The following is a 19,631-nucleotide window of genomic DNA, read 5'->3' as shown; positions in this document are numbered from 1 at the left end:
CCCTGAGCCCCAGTCTCCCCCAGGAAGGGCCCCCGGCCAGCAGCCCCCTTCTGCAGAGGGAAGCACCCCGTCTGATGGGACTCCGGCACATCTCCCTCCCCTCCGCGGCTCCAGTGGGCGTTCCAAGCGCTCAGCAGACAACCCTTCCTGCCTTCTCGCTCCCTTCTGCCACCAGCCCGCCTTTTCCTCGTCTACACGGCCAGCCTCTGTGCTCCAGCTCCACTCCGCCTTGCTCCCAGAAACACCCAGGCCCCTGCCGGCCACCCGAGGCCTGCTCGCCCTGGCCGGCCTTCAAAACATTCGGAGCCCAGAGTCTCAGGCCCTCCTGCCCCTGTTCAGTCACTTCCCACGGGCTGGCAGTGGGAGGTGGGGGGAGCCGGGGGTGCTGCTGTCCCCCAGGAAGGCCAAGGACAGGAAGCCTGCCCCTCACACCCCACTTACCCCTGCATTATGGTGTTTGCCCCATGGCAATGCCGGGAGAAAGGAACCGGTGGGGTCCCCATGTGAGAGAAGAGGGTCCGGGACCCAGAGGGGTCAGAGCCAGGGTCCCGGTGGGAGCCCAGGGGAATGGAGGGAGGGAACAGGAAGAGAGGACTAAGCAGGGCGGGCCGGCAGCGCCGTCCTCGGCTGGGACTCTCCATGAGTGACCTCTGTGTGACCACTCCTCCTCCTCCATGGGAACTTCTGTCCCCCCCGTGGGAGCCGAAGGAGCCCAGCGTCTCTCGGAGCCCTGGCCACAGGCTCATTGCTGGGCTCCAGGTCCCTCTGTACTGAGACACTCCCCCCACCAGAGAGGGAGCAGGGGCTCCTGGCCCTGGGGGGAGGGGCCCATAGCGCACGCCTGCCCCCAGGGGTCCATCCCCGGCCCCTCCTCCCCGTGGGGCTAGCCATGTCCAAACCCGAGTCCACGTGGGACGTCGGGGGACCCGGGTGGGCTAGACGGGAGCCCAGCAGACTGTAGCAAATCCTCTCTGGAAGCCCTGTCCCTCCAGAGGCAGGCCAGGAAAGGGGTCTGCTGTGGGGCCTCTTGGAGACCCTGGCCCGTGGGGCTCGTGAGCATCCCCGGCTGCTTCTCTGCTGGCCAGGCAGCCGGTGGTCGGGGGTCCTGTGCCCCTGGACTCCAGGATCCTGCAGACCAAAGGCTGTGCCACCTGGTGGAAACTGCAAGCTGCTCCAGGCAGGCATGTTGGTCCCACCATTGCCTGTCCTGTGCTGGACACTGAGCCCCTGAGAGTATGGGTGGGGGCGCTGGGGGAGGGGGCACACCGTCCTCTCTCTCCTTGGCCACCAGAGCGTGCACATGGGCCCTGGACCGAGGTTCGCCTCAGGGCAGGTGCCCACCCCAAACCCCCAAGGATGCAGACCCTCCAGGTGCAGTGTGAAGACATGGCCCCCTCTCCCACCCTGAAGAGGGCCCCCCCAAGTTTCTAAAACCCTGAGGTGCTGGACCTGGAGCAGGGCAGTACAGGTGCCCCCATTAGCATTCCCGCGGGAAAAACCTGGCTGGCGGGGCTCACCGGCTGTCCCTGTGCCCCCACCCCCAGAGGTAGGTGCCCGTGGCCCAGCTTGGCTCCCCGGTGGGGGCTGGGCTGGCAGGGGCGGACCCAGCGGCCGGAGGTCACCCAGAGGCGCCACTGCACCCGCCGGGCCCGCCCCCGGCCCGCCCCCTGCCCCGGGCCGGCTTCTTTTAGTGGCGCGGCGGCGGCAGGGCTGTCCCGTGGCCCAGCACAGCAGAGGAGTGACCAGACCAACATGTCGGGGACCCGTGCCTCCAACGACCAGCCCCCCGGCCCGGGCGGCATCAAGCGGGGGCGGCTGCAGCAGGAGGCGGCGGCCACGGGCTCCCGAGTGACCGTGGTGCTGGGCGCACAGTGGGGGGACGAGGGCAAAGGCAAGGTGGTGGACCTGCTGGCCACGGACGCCGACATCATCAGCCGCTGCCAGGTGCGGGGGGGAGGGGCCCACCCACCCAGCAAGCCCCCTCCACCCCTTGCACCCAGGGGCCCTGACCTCCCTGTTCTCCCGCACCCTGACCTGGACACACCTCTTGGATAGCTCCCCTTCCTGGACTCCCTCCCCGCTTCCGCCGCGACCCCTCTGCATGCGCACTCTCCCCTCCCCCGCTCCCTCCCCGGGGACCGCCTTCCCCACCCAGCCCCACCCCTCCAGGCAGGGGGCCAGGGAGGAGCTATAAATACCTTAGCTGAGTTGGGGACACCCGATCTTCAGGCGGGTGGGGTGGGTGCACCATGGGTGTGACACTGGGCCCTCCGGTGTGGGGGTGGGGTGGGTTGGGGCCCCCAACTCCTGGTTGTCAGGGTCTGGCACGGGGCTGGCCATGGGTGGCCCTGGGTGGCCAGCCAAGAGGACGCAGAGGCAAGGGCAGGACAGTGGGCCAGGACCCGAAGGAAGACGGGACCGGGACCAGGAGGGTCCCCACCCAGACTGGGGTGGGGGGAGAGGGAGGGGCCGCGGCTGGCTGGCCAGGGTGACCCAGCGGCTGGCGTGCCACCGGTGAGGCCAGACACAGGCTGTGTCCCCAAGGGCCCAGGGTGGCCACTGCCAGGTGTGGGCTGCCCTCAGTGCTGCTCCCGCGGAGCCGCGCCCCTGCGCCAGGGCTGAGAGCCAGGCCTGCTGCTGGGCCGACTTAGAGCTCCGGGCACAGAGGGGACAGCTTTAGGGTGCTTGTTTCGGCTGTGCTGGGGTTTGGAGCCCCGCCCGGGAACGCTGCCCCGGATGGGGAAGAGGCACCCCTGAGCTCCTCGTCTGGTCTGTGGCCTCATTTCCTAGCTCCGGGCCCAGAGGGCTAGGGCCAGGGGGACACCCCCAGGGAAGGAAATGGGCCCAACGGTTGGCTCAGGGAACACCCCAGCCGCTATCTGGGCCACGCCTGTCCTATGCAGACGGTGGATTCCTGGAAGGAGCTTCCTGGCATTTTGAGAGACCTCCACCCCCTCTGCCCTGAGCCAGGCGAGCAAGCCCACTCCTGGCCCTGGACAGCCTCCAGTGCCAGAGGCGGTCTCTGGGCACCCTGCTGCATGGGCTGGGGACCTTTGTCCCCCCGCAGCCGGGCACACGGTGCCAGCGCCCTCCATGTAACCTACTGGCTCCAGCGAGCCTCAGAGGTCTGTCTGTGTCCTCTCTCCATTCTGAAGAGCCTGGGGGCGCTTCGCAGGCACTCCTGGCCACAGAATGGTTCTGGAGTGGGGCCTCCGTGCTCTGCCACCTGGGTCAGCAGGACACACCAGCCAAGCACAGAGCAGGCTGGAGCCCCGTCACCTGACCTGGGGGCCCACTGGGCCCCTTCGCCCCTAGGTGACTTCTCAGACTGAGATCAGACGCGTCTCCACCTGCAGGAGCCCTGGCTGACCTCACAGTGGGGCTAATCATGGGCCGTCCTGGGAGCCTAAGGCGCCTTTTCCCCTCCAGCCTCCCGAGAGTGGTGCAGCAGGGAAACTGAGGCCCAGAAAAGTTGAGGAATGAGAAGAAGCAGCATATGTGGGCCCTCACGTGTGCCACACATCCATCGAGCCAGCACGGGGTGTGAGGGTGCATAGTGAGGGCCCCACGCTGGCCCTAGGGAAGGCTTCCCCTTACCTAGAGTGTGTATGCATGAAGCTCAAAGTCACGGCCGCAGGTGCACAGAGCCAAACCCAGCCCTGACCCCAGGAGCCGGGCAGCACATAGGAGCAAGGGGCCCCAGGAAGCGGGCAGCGGGGCACGTGCAGTGGGCAGGAGTCCCGTCTGGGTGGCTGCCTGGAAGGGCTGAAGCCGGCCAGCCCCAGTGACCAGAAGGGTCACCTGGCCTGTCACTGGGCCTGGGGCCGTCCTGAGTGGCAGCTGCATCTCCACTCTGCCTCTGCTGACCCCCACCACCCCTCCTCCCATTCGGCACCCCTCTGAAGCCCTTTGTGCCCCTCAGCGGTCTGGGGCCAGGCCCACCTGCACCCCCACAGCTGTCCTGGTTTCTTTCCCATCAATCATGTGGGGCCTGTGGTCAGCATCCCAGGACCCCCCCACCGCCTCCCCTTCGGTCCAGGGTCTCGGGCTTGGGTCCCTCCTGCTGTTTTCTGTGCTGTTTGGGGGGAGGGGCAGCCTCCCCTTCCCACTGAACCGACCCCGCACGGCCCACCTCCCCTGCTGTTCCCATGGCACCCCCAGCCGCCCTTTGTCTACTCCCAGCGCTCTGGGTTTGTGGGGGCTGCTCTGGGGCACCTGGGGTTGGGGCATGGCTGGGAAGGCCTCCCTTTGCTCGTTGCGGTGCAGGCCTCCGGGGGCGCTGGCAACCCTGTTCTCTGCACTGACTTTGCACAGGCATTCGGTCGTGAGGTCTGCCCACCCCATCTTTGGAGTCCACACCTCCACTGGACTCTGTCTGTCTGCATCTGCCAGCACCCTTCCCTTGACCCTCTCCCCAGCCCTAGTCGGCTCCAGGCCCATGTAGCCTGCTGCTCACGCCCACCCTTCCTCTGTTTCCGGAGTTACTTTGGTCAGAAGGCTCTGGGGCTGCCCAGGACCGCCAGGGTTGGGATTTAGAATTCCCTCCTCTGCAACTGCAGTGTGGATGGTACTGGGGCTCCATGTGTGACCGTGCTCAGTACGAGGGTGCTGTGTTTCTCTCAGTTTCCACCACGGTCTCCATGCAATCACCACATCTGGGGGGGGGGGGGCGTGTCCAGCCGGGGCCATGTCCTCTGATGGCAGTGGTCACCCAGCAGTGGCTCGAGAGGAGGGGGCCTCCGCAGCTTCCACAGCCCTTTGTGGTCGTGGGAGCATCTGCCCTGGGCAGCTGACCCTGCATACCCTCCTGGAGCCCCTGAGCTCTCCCTCCTGCCCCAGTGCCCTCTGAGCAGCGGGCAGCTCTGGTTGGGGTTGAATGAGTGAATGCAGCAGACAGCAGACGAGGTAAAGCACCACGTAGGTGGGTGGACTGCAGGTCTCCCCACCGACAGGCGGGGGGTGGGTCACCAGTGTCTCACCCTGAGAGCAGGCCCCTTGCTGTGTGTTGCCCAGGACCCAGACTCAGCCGGACCCCACGGCCCACCCAGGGCTGGCCAGGAACCGCTCCACCACCTGAGAAGATGCCCCCCTCCCCCGCTCACCTCCCTGCTCCTTTTGTCTGCATGTCCGGCACTCAGACCAGGGCTGGGGATGGACGCGGGCAGATGAGCTGGGCCCGAGCAGGTCCCTCTCCCAGTGAGCCGGACGGGGGAGGTCAGCAGGCTCTGCGGCTGCAGGGGTCGGGGGTGAGGCTGTCAGAGAAACAAGATCAGGAATGTTGGGGAGAGTCTGGAGCTCACAGGCCTGGGGCCCCTCAAAGCTGATGGGGGGTGCTGCATCACAGGGTAGACAGCCAGGCTGGTGCACCCCTGGGGACCGGGGCCAAGGGGGCACTGTGGCCGAAGGAGCCATCCAGAACAGCATGGAGACCCATGTCCTCGGGGTTCCAGAGAGAATGGGAGGGGTGGGGGCCCTGGCAGGTCAGAGGTCGACGGAGGACCAGGGCAGGGTGTGAGGACCAGGAGGGCGGAGCGGGACAGACGCTGGCCAGCGAGCACCCACGCGCGGGAGACAAGGCACGCAGGGCGTGCTCCACCAGGGGCCCTCGCGGAGCCACGTGCCTGTGGGGAGGGCCTGGCGGGGGATGGCCGCAGCTCTGGGGAGTGGGGGTGGGCGCCCCAGGGGCATCCCTGAGCCCCTTGCGCTGCCCCCAGTGCACACTCAGGGCCCACCGCGCCCCACCCCGGGAGATCCAAGGAAGTGGAAGCCCCTGACCGGAGAATGGAGACCCTCTGAGCTGGCTGAGCCCACCCATCATCGTCCCGAGGCCTGCGCTGGTGGGTGCCCGGCCACACTTGGGGACCGAAGGCCTGGCCTTCACAGGGCCCAGCTGCCTGCCCTGGGCTGCTGCCGGAGCAGGTCCCTCAGCCTGGGAACGGCCCCCAGGAGATGCGCTGCGGGAGATTCAGGGGCTTCACAGAGAGCGGCACGGGGTAGCAGGAAGATGGCTCTCGCAGGCTCTCTGTCCCCCAGGTTTTGGGCCCCAGTGGGGACATCAGAGCTGGCTCTCGGGGCCGCACAGGCCTCGAGGTGCCAAGGAGGGTGGCTGAAGCCGCGCTCTCTAGGTGCCGGGTAGGGACCAGGGAGGGGGTCTGCACTGTGGCCCATGGCCACAGCTCATATTCCGGCAACAGGCCATGTGTGTATCTCCCTGCTGGGCCTGGGCCCCGCTGGACTCCTGCAGGGACAGGAAGGATCAGAGCTGGCCAGGCTCCTGAGTGGGCCAGCCCTGGCCGTGGTCCCCTTCCTCTGTTCAGGAGTGAGAGAACCCCCTTTCTTAGATTCCCTACCTCCGGGGAGGCAGCTGGCTGGGGCGTCCATGAGGTTCGCGCAGGGGTGGTGGGAGTGGCTTCAGTGTCCGTGGTGGGTCCAGGGCTGGGCCTAACCCAAGGCTCCACTGCAGAGGGAGGACCTGGAGGCAGGCAGAGCCCCCGAGGGGCCACACCAAGCCCTGCCTCTGTGCCCAGCTCCCGCCTGACTTGGCCTGTCCTCAGGGGCACAAAGGTAGGAGGAGGCCAGCTCCAGAGAGCTGTGGGGCAGACAGCGAACCTGAGGTCTGGGAAATGCCCCAGGCCACCCTGAGGTCCAGGACAGTCCTCGCTCACTCTCCCAGGGCACAGAGCATAGAACCTCCAGAACCTGCCCTCCTAGGACAGGGGCAGGCTCGTGCCCCTGCGAGTGGACTGTGGTCTGAGGCCTGGGCCCTGCAGCTGGCCGGGGTCACCCGATGCCCACTGGCCCACGATGGCCTGTGCCTGTTCCTAGGTGCCCGTGTTTACCCCAAACAGAGGTGGGGGTGTGCTCAACAGTGCTTCTGGTCTGTGTGTGTGTCCTCGGGCCAGCGGACCTTGGCAATGGGCGCTGGGAGAGCAGGGCCGGGGGTGGGGGTCTGCCTCTGAGGCTGAGCCCACTGCTTCGCCCCCACCCTGTCCCCCCACCCCATCAGCGTCTGCTGTCTTTCCCTTCCCTCCAGCAGCCCCTCTGAGGTCCCTTCCCAAGCCTCCTCTCTGTGGCAGCCCAGCCAGCTCACCTCCCACTACCGTCTCTGTCCTGAGCCCCCGAGGCCTGGTGCTGCCTGTCCGCCCTTGCTCGTGGGGCGGCCCCCTAGGCTCCCAGGCCCCCAGCGCCCCCTTTGTCCTTCCCGTCTGCTCCCCACAGGGCAGCCCATCCGTTTCCACCATCATTCCCTCAGAGGCTGCGGTCAGTTCCCACAGCCAACGACCTGGGAGTCCCAGGGCAGCTCAGCCCCCACTGGCCACGGGGAAGCCCAGGGACATGGCACGGTCGTGCAGCAGGGCCGTGGGGTGCACACCTGGACTGCGGTGGCCCCAGGAGTCTGTCAGAGACATCCTCCATGCCATGTCGGGGGTGGCAGGAGCGGCCCCACACGGACCTTCCACGTGCATTCCAGACACGCAGCGCTCGGCTGTCTGGGGCCCTCCGTGGACCTGGCTTCTGGCAGGGACATCCTGGGCAGCTGGTAGAGCTCGTAGGGCTGAGCCCGGGGTGAAGGGGTGTTGTGGAAGTCAGGGAGATGCGTCAGGGGAGAGCCCCACTACTTAATTTACCGACGCATGATGTGAGGTCCAGGAGGGAAAGCCCCTGGCCTGGCGTCTCTGGTGTCCGCCCCTCACTGTCCCCAGGCGCCCTGCCACCCCCTGCCTGGGCTGTTTGGGTGGAGGAGCCAGGAGACATAAATCTCATCCAGATGCTCTGTGAGGAACAGGTGCTCCCGGTGGGGAGGAGGCTGCTGTCATTCAGCCCTGCCCGGGGTGGGCAAGACTGAGGCCGCTAAGAGCCAGCTGCCCAGCGCCCCCCTCTTCGAGGCAGGAGGACAGTGGGGTGGGGCAGGGAGTGGGCCTTGGCCATGGACAGGCCCTGTGGATAAGCCAGTGTTTCTGCGGGAGCTTAGGGCAGGAAGGTGGGGCTGGGCTGGTCAGAGGTCCGGTGCCGCACACCCTGGGGGCCCACAGTGCCCTCTGCTGGTGGGAACAGCAGAATGGGCATCCCTCCTGGGGCTGGATCTCCTTGGGCTCCCCCCAGCCCCCCTCAGCCAGCCCCAGCCCACCCTCAGCAGCAGCTCCAAAAAGAAAGGACCCTGTCACCCGGGTATCCCCCAGGACAGGGCTAGACTCAGAACTGTGTTTTCCTTTTTATTCTTAGGGGAGGCACAGGCCCAAAGGGAGCGGTCCCTGCTCAGGGGGCGAGGGGCGCTGGTCCCACTGGCCAGTGACTACACCTGTCCCTGCCCCCGCCCCAGATGACAGTGCTGCCTAGCCCCCCTCTGCCACCACGGAGCTTGGGGTGTGGGGGCCTGGGTCTGTGCTTCTAGGGGAAGTTGGCCCCCTCATTCCTGCATCAGAGGACGGACCTCCAGAGGGGCTCGTAGGCAGGGCCTCTGCCAAGCCAGCCTCCGTGGGGCGTTGGCCTGTGCCACGAGAGATGGTCCAGGGCCGGGTGCAGCGGTGGGGAGGGTGGGACCAGCCAGGCCCAGGCCCCCTCCGAGCCAGTCTGCTGGTCCGGTCCCTGCACCTCATCCATGGCCTGGGTCACTAACCCGGAGCACCCCAGACACGCCTCAGAGCCAACCACGGCACCAGAGGCCCCAAGTGCAGGCGTGGACAGCATCTCGCGCACCCTGGGGGACAGAACCACTGCCCTAAGCCACCTGTGTTTGGAGCTGGTCCAGAGTGAGGCTGGACAGGCCCTCCCAGGGCAGGTCCAAGCCCTGAGGCTCCTGCATACTCAGCGGGCTTCTGTTCCTAGGGGGGCAACAACGCCGGTCACACGGTGGTGGTGGATGGCAGGGAGTATGACTTCCACCTGTTGCCCAGCGGCATCATCAACACCAAGGCCGTGTCCTTCATCGGTGAGTGCCAGCAGCCGGGGGGTCCCGCGTGTGTCAGCAGGATGGGCCTGGGGTGTCATCCAGCCCGGGGCCCCCCTGCATGTGGGCCTGGACACGGCAGGAGAGCCGGGCTGGCCCACGGGCCTGGTCTGGAGCCTGTCCCGGGAGCCGCCCAGCCTGGGCCAGAGGGAGAGAGGGTGGGAAGCCCCGCGGAGCGGCGTGTGCAAGCCTGTTTGCACGTGAGGGAGTGAACGTGTGTGGGTGTGAGTATGTGCGCAAGTGTGCTGTGTGGATGGGTACGTGCAGGTGTGCAGGCGAGTGTGCGTGGGCCAGACTCCCGCTGCAGGGGTGGAAGCCCAGCCTGCCGGCTCCCCCGGCCTCCCCATTCCCACAGCACTCCCTGCCCTTCCAGGGACCTCCGGCCTCTAGGACTGTGGGGTCTCTTGCTCTCTCTGTCTCTCTCTCTCTCTCTGTGTCTGCCTCTCTCTCTCTCTCTCCCCCTCCCTCCCTCCTGGCCTCCAGGCCTGACCTCCTGTCCTGCCCCCGGCTCAGCCTGAGCCTCCCTTCCCCAGAGCCGCCCCGCCCGGCCCCAGCCAGGCCGCCTGACGCCCTCCCGCAGTGTCCAGGACTATTCATCAGGCTCCTTGCACGACTTAGCGAGACCACCCTCGTGACTTATCTGCCCCCGCCCCTCCCTGGTTGTGAAGCGTGGGCCGAGGCTGCGGGTGTGCCCAGTGAGGGCACAGGGCCGGGCAAAGGGAAGGAAGTGTCAGCTGAGGGGCCGGGTGCGGTCGGACTGTGCAGGAGGACAGACCGGGGCCACTGCAGTGGGCAAGGTTAGCACGGTGACCTCCCGCGGTTCACCCGGGGTGGGGGCCCGGGGTGGGGCTCTGCTGCAGCCTTCTCCAGGCCCAGCCTCGTCCGCTGGGCCCTGGGCCCCACTTGGCGGGAAACAAGGCCAAGGAGGCCCGCTTGATGAGAGGTCTCCACCCAGCGTCTGAGGAGCTGGGGTGGGTCAGGGCCAGCAGCTGGAGCCCAGGCTGGGTGGTCCCCGGGGAGCATCGCGGGGTCAGCTCGGTCAGCCCAGCCAGCAGCGTGCTCAGCCGGGGACGAACGTGCCAGAACTCACACGGCTGCCCCTCAGCTTGCGACATTCCCGGGGCCCCTGCCACGTGGTCATTTCAGGACGCCCTGGCATTTAGGTGACCTTTTGTACTCAGCGTGGCTTTGCACAGTCTGAGCCACTCCCATCTGGACCCATGTCCTGTCTCCCTTGGCCGAGCCTGTGCCACCGGCAGCCCTGGGGGGGACCGGGGCCAGGGAAGTCTCCTCCTGGGAAGACAGCAGGTGGCCTGGCCCAGCCGCCTTCAGTCTAAGAGAAAAGCACTAGCATTTTGCTTCAGCCTGGACCCCACACTAACATGCTGTGTGACCTGGGGCGAGTTACCTTCCTTCTCTGGGCCTCAGTCTCGGCCCCCGTGAAACATCATGGATCGCACTTCAGCGTTATATGGATAGGGAAGGCACAGCTCCCCAGAGTCCCTGCTCGGGGCCCGGGAAGGGTCGGGGCTGCGTGTCTCCTGCTTTCCCATTTTCACGCCATTCACGTAGACTGTACCAGCTTCACTGAGGTATAATTTATGTGCCATGACGTTCAACACAGCTCAGCCCTAGAGCACTGTCGTCATTCCAAGAAGTCCCCTCTGCCGTTCGCCGGCAACCCTGCCACCTCCACAAGCTCTCCTCTGCTCTCGGGCTCTGCACGTGCTTCCCGTTGCTTTGGTTTGGTTTGGGCCATTTCTTCCACTGTCATGAATATACACAACAAAAATTTTCCATCTTTGCCATTTCTAGGCATACAGCCCAGTGGCGTGAAGCACATTCACGCTGTTGCACACCCACCCCCACTGTCCGTCTCCAGAACTTTCCATCTCCCCAGCCTGACACTCTGTCCCCATTGAACACCATCCCCGGCCCCCTCCCGAGCCCCTGGCGCCCCCCTCTACTTCCTGTCCCTGTGAATCTGACTCCTCCCGGGACCTCCTGTGAGTGGACTCACACAGGGTATTTGTCCTTTGGTGACCTGCCTGTGTCACTCGGCATAGTGTCCTCAAGGTCCGCCCATGTTGTAACAGGTGTCAGAATTCCCTTCAACGTAAGTCACCGTGTCCACTGCACGACTCAGTCCCCTGTGATGTGTTGCAGGCAATGGGGTGGTCGTCCACTTACCCGGCTTGTTCGAAGAAGCAGAAAAGAATGAGAAGAAAGGTAGGTCCGAGTTCAGGCACGTGCACCCTGGTCCCGGGCAAGCTCCTAGCAGCGTGGTGGCCAGGGCCTCCCGCGTGGGTTCTTGGGAGGGGTCAGTTTCCCCAGCCCAGCAGTCCCCCACCCGCCTCCTGCTGGCTCTGCTGTGAGAAAGCTGGGTCTGCACTTGGGATGCGGAGAGCAGGGCAGCCCAAGGCCCCAAAGTCTGGCTGTGGGCCTCAGTTTTATGGGGAGCTTTCATGACACTGGGGACAGGTGGCCTCTGGAGGGTCCCACTCAGGATGTCTGGAAGGGGCCCTGGGACCTAGAATTTGATGAAGCTCCCCAGGACACCTGGGTGTCCAGCCCAGACTGGGGACCACTGGGCCAACCACACCTACAGGGAAGGATGTGGTTCCTGGGGGCTCCTGGGGGCTCCTGGGAGCAGGCAGCAACAGAGGCCACTGGCCAGAGTGTCTGGGCCAGCTGCCCCCCTGGAAAGGTTGTCTGGAGGTGGCAGCCCCAAGACCCTGATGGGGTCCAAGAAGGAAGCGGGCCTCAGCCTCAGGGCTCGAGTTCAGGGCAGGAGTGAGAAGAGCCAACAGGAAACTGACCCTGGGCATGAAGCGCCAGGACAGAGGCCCTGCAGGGAGAGGTGGGGGGTGAGATTCCGGGGCCCTCAGCAGGGAGAGAGGCCATGAGGGGAGGGCACACCCCACGTGACCTTTGTGGACTCTTGCCCTGGGTGGGGGCTGGGCCAGCTGCCCAGCCTCGGCCACCTTGCCCGTGACGGCTGACGGCCTGCCCTGTGACCGCAGGTCTGAAGGACTGGGAGAAGAGGCTCGTCATCTCCGACCGAGCCCACCTCGGTAAGCACACCCCGGCTGGGGGCGGGGCCGGTGCCACCCACCCGCCATGGGAACCACCCCCCGCCAGTGGCCCTCCTCCCTGGCATGCTGAGCCCACATAGCTCCAGGAACTTCCAAGTGGGCAGCGGGTCGGAATCACAGTCCCCAATTGCAGATGGGAAAACGGAGGCCCGAAGGGACTCCCGGGCACGTGTGAGTCTGTGCTGGGCAGAGGCAGAGTCCAGGGTGTCCCCTTTCAAACTGGACCACCCGTCCCGGGCAGCCCGGGTGTGCACAGGGGAGCCCCATAACCCTCTGTCTGTCTCTCGCTTGGGGACCACTCACCTGGCCGTGCAGTGTTTGATTTTCACCAGGCGGTCGACGGGCTGCAGGAAGTGCAACGGCAGGCCCAGGAGGGCAAGAAGTGAGTGTATCCAGGGGCTTCTCTTGTCTCGCTGGCCTTCGAGTCTGGGAGCTCTGGGGTGTGCCAAGAGGGGAATGGGGTCCCCTTGAAGCCACCACGACCGTGGGCAGCCCAGCCCAGCCTGACCACATACATGGGCCACCCAAACCCTTGCCCCACTAGCACCCACGGCCATTCCTTTGTCCTCCAAAGATATTTATGAAAATGTGCCGGGCACTGGTCCTCCAAGCCAGGTCAGGGTGAAACTGTGGCCGTCCTGCCCCATCAAGTGACTAGCTCCCTTGCCACCCACATGTGTGCATGCACTCACACGTGTGTGCACACTCAGACTCTGCACACACACTCACACACAGGTATGCCAGGTGGCAATGCTGAGCAGGCCATTCACCGAGCCTGGGGCTAGGGCGGTGGCAGGCAGTGGGCACAGGGTGGGCATGGCTAGCGCGCCCAGCCCCCAAGAGGCAGCAGCCGGCAGACGTGGACAGGAGCATCCTCAGTGCCTGGCCAGAGGGAAGCTGGGGGCCCAGTGCAGACAGGATTTCTCAGAGCCAAGGCATGGAATGACGGGAGGGTTTGAGTGGCCCAGGACCGCCGGCGGGGGCCTCAGCCCCCAGATCCCTGACAGCCAGCCAGCGGAGGGGGCCGGTGGACTCTCACAGCTGTCCCAGACTGCAGGTGCTACTGCTGGGGAGGGCGCCTCCCAGCTCAACCCTTGTTTGTAATAGGGGTGCACGCAGGCGCCTGGGGGTGCTGGCCCGGAGCCCTGCGTGCCCCTCACAGGCCCCAAGCAGGCCGCCGGGCCTGGCGCCCCAGGCTCACGGCCGCCCTGTCTTTCAGTATCGGCACCACCAGGAAGGGGATCGGACCCGCCTACTCTTCCAAAGCTGCCCGCATGGGCCTCCGCGTCTGCGACCTCCTGTCGGACTTTGATGAATTTTCCGCCAGGTACCTGAGCCGCCCGAGGGGGGACTGGCTAGTGCTGAGGGCGCGGACACCCAGGCGGGGCGAGGGGTCGCAGTCACTGTCGCCCCCGCAGATTCAAGAACCTGGCCCGCCAGCACCAGTCCATGTTCCCCAGCCTGGAGGTGGACGTCGAAGGGCAACTCAAGAAGCTCAAGGTAGAGCAGGGGCGCTGGCGGGCTGGGGACGGGAACGGGGGGGGGGGGGGGGGGGGGGGGGAGGGGCAGTCGTGGAGGGGGTGGGACGGGGGCAGGCGGGGCATGGCGCGGGAGGGTGCGACCGGGTGCGGTGGGCTGGGGGGCGGGGCATGGCATGGTGGGGGGCGGGGCGTGGCGGGCAGGCGCCACCGGGGCACCGCAGCCTTGCCAGATGCCCACGCAGCACTCAGGGAGCGCACTGTCCCAGGCACTGCTATGGGGTGGCTGGCCCTCTTGGGGACCACAGGCCTCCTGTGCAAGCCCAGGCCAGGGAGGGCAGGAAGGTGCCCCCCCCCCCACCGCCCAGGGCACACCCAGGCCCCTGGCTTTCCCACAGGGGACATTTCCCAGGACAGGCTGGGGAAAGCGGCTGTCCCTGTCCTACTTGGGGTAGCGGGTAAAGGTGGCCTTGCTGACTCATAGAGGGTAGTACCGTGTCAGGGTTGGGATGAGGAGACCACAGAGCCCTTCCGGAAGTTTCCAAGGCTGGGCTCCTGGCTCCTCCCAGCCCTCTTAAGGGAGCTGTGAATGAGGACAGGGCCAGACCAATGAAGATGTCAGTCACACTGGATTAGGGCCCACCATAGCCACCTCAATTTAATCCCCCTTTGAAGGCCTGTCTCCAAATACAGTCACATTCTGAGATGCTGGGGGTCAGGACTTAAACAGATGAGCCGGGGACTTTGGGTGGGGCACAATTCAGCCCATGGCCGCAGGAGACTAGTGCAAGCCTCACAGACAAGACCGAGACAGGACTGGGGGTCGCTCTGGGTCTCGGGACAGGTTTGCAGGCCAGGCCTCTTTTGGGAAAGGAATGCACTGGAAGTGTCTGGCTGTCAGGAGGGGCCTGGCCCCACCGCAGCCTCCTCTGCCTCCCCCACAGGGCTTTGCTGAGAAGATCCGACCCATGGTCCGAGACGGCGTCTACTTTATGTACGAGGCACTCCATGGCACCCCAAAAAAAATCCTCGTGGAAGGTGCCAATGCAGCCCTCCTTGATATTGACTTTGGTAGGTCCCCAGCCCGGCTGACCCCCATGATCCCCTTTCCTGCCTGCTGGGGACCAGGCTGGTCACTGACCCGATGTGGCAGGGCTGCCTTCCGCGGCCACACTGCCGCCCCGCCCATGACAGTGATCATGCTGCCCCTCATCTTCCTACTTCAGGTGGGAGGGACAAGAGAGAGCTGACCTAGACGGAAAGGGAGAGAGGCCAGAGCTGCGGCCAGGGCTCCCAGCAAGGCTGGGTAGAGCCAGTGCTTCCGTCCGTGTGGGCCTTCTGTACGTCCTATCCCGACCCCACGGCCACACCAGTGCCAAGGCCACATGGTACAGGCAGGGGAGGCACCCACCATCCAAGTCAGGAGGAGCCTTCTCCCTCTATTCACCCCCAGACTCCTACACAGGCTACAGCAGCCTGACACACAGTGCCCATGTGAGTCACTCCCCCAGGATGGTCTCTGGGACCACCGGCCCTGGAGACCCCACAGAGGGGACATGCAGGAGGCCGAACCACCCACCGCCCTCTGCCGAGCTGGAGCCCGGGGCCGGGGTGGCCTGCGGGGGTGGCAGTGGGCTCTGACCAGCTTGGTCTTGCAGGGACCTACCCCTTTGTGACATCATCCAACTGTACTGTGGGCGGCGTGTGCACGGGCCTGGGCATCCCTCCGCAGAACATAGGCGAGGTCTACGGCGTGGTGAAGGCCTACACCACACGCGTGGGCATCGGCGCCTTTCCCACCGAGCAGATCAATGTGAGTCCCCAGCCCCAGCGGGACCCCAGCAGGGGCGCCCAGTGGTGGTGTGTGCAGAGACACACAAGGCAAGAGCAGAGACAGGCATCCACAGGTGCACGCAAGGTGGCACACACCAACAGCCCTGCACCACACAAGCTCCCGTGGACCCGGTTTCCCCGGGAAGCACTGCAGATGGGCAGAGTGCCTCACAGCCCCTCGGAGCACCCCGTGTGGTGTGGCTCAGGGACCTCCTCAGGGTGTCGCTGGCCGCCTTTTCTCAACATGGCCTTGTGCCCTCTGCAGCGAGGGCCCAAGGCTCTGGTCCTGAGCAGGGGTACGTGAGGCCAGCGTGGGGAGGGGGGTGGAAGGGAGGGGGGCGGAGGCAGCAGAGAGAAAGGCTGAGCCCCGAAGCAGCCAGGCGCAGGCTCCCCCTCCATGCCGCGGCGGGCCTGCTCTGCTGTCACCCAGGAAATCGGAGACCTGCTACAGAGCCGTGGCCACGAGTGGGGGGTGACCACAGGCAGGAAGAGGCGGTGCGGCTGGCTGGACCTGATGATTCTCAGATATGCTCACATGGTCAACGGCTTTACCGCGTAAGCAGCCCTTCCCACACGGTTGTTACGTGGGGGTGCAGGCCATGGATTCTCCCGTCCGGCACGGCGGGGCCATGGCAGTGGACGGCCTTAGAGCCGGACGGCCATCTGCGCCCAAGCACGTGCAGGGGAGGTGGCCGCAGGGGGGCCAGGGGGCGTCCTGGCCCCTGTAGGGGGTTAAAATCGTCCATCTAGCGAGGGAGAGGAAGCCTAGCCCCGAGGGCCTCCACCGTGGTTCTCAGGGACACGACTCCTTCTTCGCGGGGCCTGGCCTGGCTTGGCTTGGCCAGACCTCACTGTCAAGATCTCCGTTAGGTCTGCTGGGGTGTGGGGCTGGGCAGTGGGAGGGAGACACTGTCCCCACCCTGGGACCAGGTGCCAAAGAGGCTGTGCTCTGAGCGCCAAGGTGCTGAGGCCGCAGCAAAGCAGAGGACAGGGTGGCCTGGCCACCACGGGTGCAGGAAGCACGGAGAGACCCACCCGCGAGGACCCACGAGGGAGGCAGGAAAGGGAACGCAGAAGGAACAGGGCCTGTGCCAGGGAGGACTGTGGCTCAACACAGTCCCCGGGTGTCCCTGCATGCGGTGCTGTCGGAGGGCCACTAGACCCAGGGCCGCGGGAACGGGGTCCCCTGGGGACACCCGAGGCGAGGAGACCTCGGCCGGGCTGCAGCCGCGCTCCCGAGCCCGCCCGCATGCTTCTGGGGCCACCCCATCTGCGTTTCCCGGCGACTGTGAATAGCAGGGGAGAAGCAAGGATGCAGGCCCAGCATATGCCGGCAGCTTCTCCAATGTGGATATGTCTGCTGGTCTGGGGACAGGCTGGCCTTAACGAAGCTGGACATCCTGGATGCCCTGGACGAGGTGAAAGTTGGCGTCTCGTACAAGCTTAACGGGAAGCGGATCCCCTATTTCCCAGGTACGGGGATGCCGTGGCTTCTCCCGTCTGTTGTGTGGGAAGAGGAGAAGGAACGGGTCTGCAGCCTGGGGGACAGGTGGGAGCCAGCCCCCGCTAACCCCAGACCCTGCGGGACCCTTAGGCACTGCCGAGGCCCACCTCCTGGGGGCCCTGGAAGCTCCCTGGGCAGGCATGTACCGCTCTGTGCAAATGTAAAGATGACTGTTTTACCTAAGAAACCACGGTTTTCAGTTATTTAAGACCTAAGGGGTTTCTGCTACTGTGCGTCCCTTCTTTTAGAAAGTACAAAGGCGAATGTTTTCTTGGATCTCACAGTTCCAGTTCTGCCCGCACCGCCCCCAGTGGCTTCTTCCCTGCAGCCCCCACTCTCCTCTGAGCTCATGTGTAGACTCCCTGCTCCCCTTGGCCTGTGTCCCCTGGCCCCACTGACCCCTGACCTTTGAGAAGGCACAGCGGGGGTATGGTGTGACCCCAGGGATCCAGGGCCCAGGGGAGCGTGCAATGAGGACCCCTCAGTAGACAGCTTGTTCCAGCACCTTCCATCAATAAGGGCTGGTTGGCGTCTACTGTGAGCCATGTGCCAGGAGCCATGGAGTCCTGGCTGGAGCAGGGTCCTTGCCCTGGGAACAGGACACAGAGATCCTTCAGGATCCCTTCATACTTCAGGACTCTTAGAATTTCCTAGTTGGGAGAAGGGGGGACACCTGAGTGGCTCCGTCGGTTAAGCATCCAACTCTTGATTTCGGCTTGGGTCATGATCTTGGGATCGTAAGATCAAGCCCCACATCGGGCTCTGTGCTCAGGGCTGAGTCTGCTGGAGATTCTCTCTCTCTTCTGCCCCTCCCCTTGCACACTCACTCTCTAAGTAAATAAATGGATAAATACAATCTTAAAAAAAAAAAAAAAAAGAATTTCCAAGCAGGGTCCATGGAATTCCTCAGCTGAGTCACCTGCAGAGGTTCTAGCAGAGCCCTTAGCAAATCCATGTCTGGAGTGGACGTGTCCCCTGGTCTGGCAGGGATACAGCCAATGGCAGAGAATGCTTACCGCCCCCCCCCCCGCTCCCCCGAGAAAACCAACCAGGGCCACGTGCCTTCTGCCTCGCTGAGCTCCGCGGCAAGCAGGTCCCCGAATGGGAGACCCGAGCACCAGCATCTTCGGGACATGGGCCACCCCCCACCCTTTGTCTCCCCAGCGAACCAGGAGATACTGCAGAAGGTTGAGGTCGAATACGAAACGCTGCCTGGGTGGAAGGCGGACACCACAGGCGCCAGGAAGTGGCAGGACCTCCCCCCGCAGGCACAGAACTACGTCCGGTTTGTGGAGAATCACGTCGGAGTGGCAGGTGGGTGCCTGTGCCCCCCCCACCATCCCGCCCTCCGCGCCCCACCCCCCACCCCCAGGGCTGAGCGACCCTTTTCCCTTCCAGTGAAATGGGTTGGGGTCGGCAAATCGAGAGATTCGATGATCCAGCTCTTTTAGACGGAGAGCGCTGAGCCTGCGGAGTGCAGCGGCCCCGTCCCGCATCGGCAGCTGCAGAGTCACCGCCCGAAACACGGAAGTAGGAAAACTAGTTTCTCAACTTTTATATTTCTCTCCAAGCCTTCAGCTCAGCCACCGATTTCTACAGTGATCCAAACATCTGACGGCCAGTGTCGTGTACGTTTGTTGTTTTTTTTTTTAAATCCTGCTACTGAAAATGAGCCAAAGTACTCAAAACAGAGAACTTTTATGGCACATTAATTGTCACATGGTTGTATGGCCGGCTGGAGCCGTTTAGTAATAAACATATGCAGTAGCCACTGAATGGTGGTGATCGGCCCGTGTCTGGTTCTGACTGTCCTTTCGTTTTGACTTTGGCGGTGACAACAGTCTGGGTGATGCACATTTCCGGTATCACAAAGCCTAACTGTTTGCTTGCTTAGACGGCGAACTGGAACGGGCCCAGGTAGGCGAGACCACAGGCATTCAGTGCTTCCCAAAAGAGAATTGTTACAGGAGCGCCCCCTTGAGCTCTAAGCCCCCCTGCACGGGGCAGAGGCAGCCCCCCAGCAGCCCCTCTTCACGTCAGCTGCATGCACCTGCCCTCATCCCTCTGGAGGTCACTGGATTGAATAAGTCACTTCTTAACAGGCCACAGCTGCTCGAGCTTACTGTGGTCTCCACTGGAAGCTGAGGAGCCTCCTTGAACAACTCTTCATAGAGTCTGGGGTAAATTTAGAAAAGTAACCCCCTTTTGGTATCATTTGGGAGAGGGAAGGAATTAGATGGGGAGACTCAGAGTCGGTCAGGGTTAAATCCCGGCCTTGTAACCCTGACGCTGGCATCTGGGCTCACAGAAATGGGTCGAGTGCTCACGGGGCTTGCTTCCCAGGGACCACACGGGGCTCCAGTTTGACTGGCCTACACCAGGGAGATGCTAACCACGTGACAGCATCTTTAGTGAGCAGGCTCCATTCTGAAACTCCTGGGACTTCACGCACGCTAGCATACTGCTCCAAACAGTGCCTGGATGAGTCTTGAGTGATTTGAAAGAAGCGAGGAAAACGGGCTACAACCAGCTTTCCTGGACCTTCCAGTCAGTGAGGAGTGCAGCTACTTGAAGGCAGGAGTGAGAAGCACCAGCAGAAACTGTTGAGTTTTCCAAGAATTATTTCCGTCCATGATGCGGCGAAGCAGGGGTCGGTTCTTCGGGAAAGAGGGGCTGCCCCCTCAACTACACTGGACCCCACACACAGTTCTCTGTATGAGACGGCCGTCTGGCTGCATCTTGCCACAACAGAGATGCACGCCTTTGATAGTCAA

General features: G+C 64.4%; 1 protein-coding gene and 1 long non-coding RNA gene across 5 annotated transcripts; one reads left to right on the top strand and one right to left on the bottom strand.

The window, feature by feature from the left end:
* Positions 1-1,682: 1,682 nt before the first annotated feature.
* ADSS1 (adenylosuccinate synthase 1) lies at positions 1,683-18,633 on the top strand. Its single transcript, XM_027572719.2, has 13 exons — positions 1,683-1,944; positions 8,827-8,929; positions 11,114-11,176; positions 11,971-12,021; positions 12,358-12,424; positions 13,262-13,369; positions 13,461-13,542; positions 14,465-14,591; positions 15,179-15,333; positions 15,784-15,908; positions 16,729-16,826; positions 18,022-18,171; positions 18,256-18,633. Exons 1-13 carry the CDS (start codon positions 1,753-1,755, stop codon positions 18,306-18,308), a joined length of 1,374 nt encoding a protein of 457 aa, XP_027428520.1. The 5' UTR covers positions 1,683-1,752; the 3' UTR covers positions 18,309-18,633.
* LOC113910463 lies at positions 10,532-15,149 on the bottom strand. 4 transcript variants are annotated; one of them, XR_003516057.2, is made up of 5 exons: positions 14,932-15,149; positions 14,662-14,771; positions 12,346-12,477; positions 10,968-11,141; positions 10,532-10,714 (listed from the first exon to the last, which is right to left on the bottom strand). It is a non-coding gene; the product is annotated as an uncharacterized LOC113910463 (long non-coding RNA). The 4 variants fall into 4 exon arrangements; XR_003516055.2 differs by having other exon boundaries at positions 14,662-15,149; XR_003516056.2 differs by lacking the exon at positions 14,662-14,771 and having other exon boundaries at positions 14,772-15,149.
* Positions 18,634-19,631: the final 998 nt, after the last annotated feature.

This window comes from Zalophus californianus, chromosome 6 (genome assembly GCF_009762305.2).
Source record: "Zalophus californianus isolate mZalCal1 chromosome 6, mZalCal1.pri.v2, whole genome shotgun sequence".
Lineage (NCBI taxonomy): Eukaryota > Metazoa > Chordata > Mammalia > Carnivora > Otariidae > Zalophus > Zalophus californianus.
The sequence above is the reverse complement of the archived record's forward strand: the minus strand, read 5'-3'. Positions and strand labels throughout refer to the sequence as shown.

Bases quoted from the DNA above. Each gene is read 5' to 3' on its own strand.
- ADSS1 (XM_027572719.2), top strand. From the start codon at position 1,753: ATGTCGGGGACCCGTGCCTCCAACGACCAGCCCCCCGGCCCGGGCGGC. The intron at 12,022-12,357 runs GTAAGCACACCC...CTGGCCGTGCAG, and splicing joins CTCCGACCGAGCCCACCTCG to TGTTTGATTTTCACCAGGCG. The intron at 15,334-15,783 runs GTGAGTCCCCAG...GCTGTCACCCAG, and splicing joins TTCCCACCGAGCAGATCAAT to GAAATCGGAGACCTGCTACA.